The 3,956-nt window shown below is 47.1% G+C and overlaps 1 protein-coding gene across 1 annotated transcript in view; it reads left to right on the forward strand.

Annotated features, from left to right (window-relative positions):
* Positions 1-3,250: 3,250 nt before the first annotated feature.
* The window catches only part of DDX50 (DEAD (Asp-Glu-Ala-Asp) box polypeptide 50), a 61,407-nt gene continuing 60,701 nt past the window's right edge, over positions 3,251-3,956 (forward strand). The window contains exon 1 of the mRNA XM_011991174.1: positions 3,251-3,458. Coding sequence (XP_011846564.1) covers positions 3,372-3,458 — 87 coding nt within the window. The 5' untranslated portion in view covers positions 3,251-3,371. The remainder of the gene's footprint in view (positions 3,459-3,956) is intronic.

Consider the following 3,956-nt stretch of genomic DNA (forward strand, 5'->3'; position numbering starts at 1 on the left):
CACTTAAAAAATCATTTAGAAGTCTGAATTTAGGCGCTAGATACATGCATAAATGTACATATGATAATGTGCTCAAAGATGTCTCTTTTCCAATGCTGTCAAAACCTCAAGCTAATGTAAGCACCTCTGTACCTCAGTTCCATGGTGCTGTTATATCAGCGGATCCAATTTCCTGTGCTACCAGCATTTACTCTCCTCACTTTACTAGCAAGATTTTAGAACTGACTTGGTTTAGGTCCCATGGCAATGGGAAAAATACCCTCCTCCTTCCCTCCTATTCTCTTTGCCTTTACTTTCTTTCTGCTTTTCCACACTCTACACTTATTTTGTGACCCCAGTGTGTCTTAAATCAGTTTTTAACTGCCCCTTAAACTATTTCCATGTCACAGCATTTTAAAATGATGGTTCATGACAAAGCTGCTTGGGATAAAGTAAAAAAAAAAAGGTTCAATTCCTCTTGTCACATAAGATTGACGTGCAGATGCAAAATGGTTATTTGATGACTTTTACCTTCAACTCTCTAACTACAGAGTAAAACTAATCTAGCCCTGTAGTTCTAAAAAGATTAGAGAGAGGCAAGTTTGGAAATAGTCATCATATATATATATATATACGTGTGTATACACACATATATATACACGTATATATATATACACACACAGACATAGATATATATATTTTTTGAGATGGAGTTTCACTCTTGTAGCCCAGGCTGGAGTGGAATGGCTTGATTACGGCTTGCCGCAATCTCCACCTCCAAGGTTCAAGCGATTCTCCTGCCTCAGCCTCCAGAGTAGCTGGGATTACAGGCATGTGCCACCATGCCCGGCTAATTTTCTATTTTTAGTAGAGACGGGGTTTCTCCATGTTGGTCAGCCTAGTCTTGGAACTCCCAACCTCAGGTGATCCGCCCGCCCTGGCCTCCCAAAGTGCTGGGATTACAGGCGTAAGCCACCGCGCCCGGCCCTTTTCTTTTTATATCTTAATGGTCAGTTTAAACAAGCTGAGGCAAAGGGCAAGGGAAATCTTTATAGGACCTTGTAACAGTAGTAGCAATTGAAGCACCCAACTCTTAAGTGTTGTAAAAGAGAGTGTATCAGTGACTCTGGTAAGATGTTTGGAAAATAAAGATGTTCTAATAAGATCGTATCTTGAATTGTTGTGCATTTTAATTATTCATGCACAGTATGCCTCCCCCCAACCCCAAATCTCATCAGACACAATCTCTTGAGATTTACAGAGGGAGCAAATATGAAGAAAACAAAGTTCTCCATTCCTGCATCCCATTCCCACGTTTTCTAGTTGATTGAGGCAAAATGATATCCCCAGAGACCGATGTGTAATGTGGCACATATTTTTTTCAGCTAAGCCACTCCTTGGTCAAATTGCTGACACATCAGTTTATACTCGCCCTTTCCACCTGACCCAGACCGCAGCCAGAGATTTGGTTCAGTGAATTTAGGGCTTAGAAAGGCAGAGTTTGTAGTGTTGCAAGTCACAGAAGGTCATTCTGAAACACTCGTATACTTGTTAATCACTTGAATAGGGAGATTTGAACAATCTACTCCTTTCTTTTTTCAGGCCCGCTCTTAGGACCTCTGACATACAAATGAATGCCAGAGTGCTCAGGAGCTCAACTTTTACTTCATCTGTTATTAACCTTCAACCACAGGACAATAACATCTGTTCCTTTTATCCCAATTTTACGTGCGGCATTCTTAGCCATATTAACACTGTGTTTTTATGCACATCATCATACCCTGTTGTAGGGCGATAAAGACCCTACTATGGTAGAATTGGGAGTGGATTGAGGAATTAGGATAAAAGGATGTAGAAAACCGCAGATCTAGAGATGCATAGCTATTCTAATAACCTAGGAAGAGAGGTGCCTTTCTGCATCATCAATTACTGAACACTCCTTGTGTTTGTAAGTACTGAATCCATAAAGTTACATGCAAACGTATAGCCCTTGCCTTCAGGCCAAGCCGTAGTTATGCAGAAGGCTTGAAAAAATCACAGATTTAACATTTCTGGTTCCAGCTGTTCAGGACCAATTCCCAAACTCCACAACACCTAACAATTTGTAATTTTGCTAGGACACAGTTTGATGCTTAGGTTTTAAGGCGGTGTGCTAGACGTTATCAAGAGGTTTATGAGTAGCCCTGTGTCTCCATTGGGTTGAGTAGCTGGGTTGAAAGGATCATGAAGAGATGAAGAAATGACTGTGAAAAGGCAACTAGCTAGCCTCGGTGATAGTAAGCAAAGGTATACAAACACACTAAGGAAATTACCCTTTGTATTGTCAAAGGTTTCAGTTTTGTGTAAGGTTGTGATTCACGGGCAGTTAATCCCCATCGCTGAAATTAAATCCTTTTTTACTGCAGATACTCTGTGGAAGACATTTTGGCTCTTTCGGCTAGCAGAAAATGTGAGGCTTCTTCGGGTTTTTCCTGTAGTTTCATGGGAGCATCTTCCCCAAAACACTGCAAAACAAAGTTTTCAGGTTGATGTGGCAGAGAAAGCACTGATCTCGGCTTCAGGAGCTGAAGTCCCTGGTCCTGACTGTGCCACTAACAGGCTGTGGGACTTCAGACAAATACCTTCCTATCTGGGGTTTCTTCTTAGGTCAAATGGACAGCGTGAGAAGGATCACAATGAACCAGGGACCAACTTCACGATGAAAACTTAAGACTTCAGGGACAGACATCTGTCCGTTCCCGGCTACACCTCCGACCCATCTGGCCCACCGCAAACTGCGCAAAGCCAGTCTCCATCGTCGCCAGGCCCGTGGCCTCGCGCTAAGCCGTTGGTCGTTAACATCTCCCCCGCAATGGGCGGGGCGGAGGGCTTCAGCTTCCGGCGGCAAATAGCGAGGCGGCGCGTGGCGGTGCCCACTGGCCTCAGCGCAGACCTACCCACGCACCCGCGCACCGCGCGCCGGACAGTGTCTACCCACGTCGAAGGGCTTCCCAGCCCCAGCAGTGAACACTGGGAAGCCCCCAAAAGACCCTGCGGTGCCGTGGAGACCAGTTCGGAGTGGGGGAGGGGAAGATAAACCGAATTATTTATGCTAACCAGTGCGTGCTTTCCTTATGGAGATTGGCTAGGGCTTTACTCTAGTAGCCAATCACTTCATAACAAGGGTGGGACGGTTGAGATCTCTCACACTCATTGGTTCAGAAGTTGCGGCGCAATGGAAGGACTTAAACTGAGAGTATCCGGGATTATTTTTCCCCGCCGCGCGGTGCGTGTCCCGGAAGTGACGCACGGCCAAGGCCGGGCGGCCGCCCTGCCCCCGCTTCCTTTCACGCTGTCGCTGCCCGTAGGTGGTTGTGGCCACTGTGCCCCGAGGGAGGCGGCGGTGGCCAGTAATGCCTGGGAAACTCCTCTGGGGGGACATTATGGAGCTGGAAGCACCCTTGGAGGAGTCCGAGAGCCAGAAGAAGGAGAGGCAAAAGGTGCGCTGAGCATGGGCCGCGCCTCCTTTTGGGCTGCGCCGGCTTGGGCGGGGAGGGGAACTGCCTGTCCCTGATGATGGCCTGTCAGAACCGGGCCGGATCATCTGAGGGCCTCCCTTCGCGCCGCCCTCGGCCCTCTGAGGTCGCTCAGGGACCATTTCCACCTCCACACTCCCGACCTGGATAAAGATGGCCCTGGGCTTTGGGCCTCCCCCCCGCGTGGCCCCTCAGCCGTTCCCGTTGGCGCCTGAATCTCAGAGATGGGCAGACTCAAGCTCGCATCACCGTGGAATCTGTTCTTTCTCTCCTTAAGCAGTGACGCCTGTGATTTCGTTCTCATTGGCCCTCTTAGAAGATAATTAAGAAAAAATGATTGCTTTGAATATGTGTTGCTTCTGTCACTCTGTCCCCTGTGCAAGAATCCTGGGGAAAGCGATCTTAGGTTTACAAACCTCAATAACTATAGAGGCTTAAGGAAAAGTGTGACAGTGAGCCTTG

The sequence above is a fragment of the Mandrillus leucophaeus genome, unplaced genomic scaffold (assembly GCF_000951045.1).
Source record: "Mandrillus leucophaeus isolate KB7577 unplaced genomic scaffold, Mleu.le_1.0 Scaffold39, whole genome shotgun sequence".
NCBI lineage: Eukaryota > Metazoa > Chordata > Mammalia > Primates > Cercopithecidae > Mandrillus > Mandrillus leucophaeus.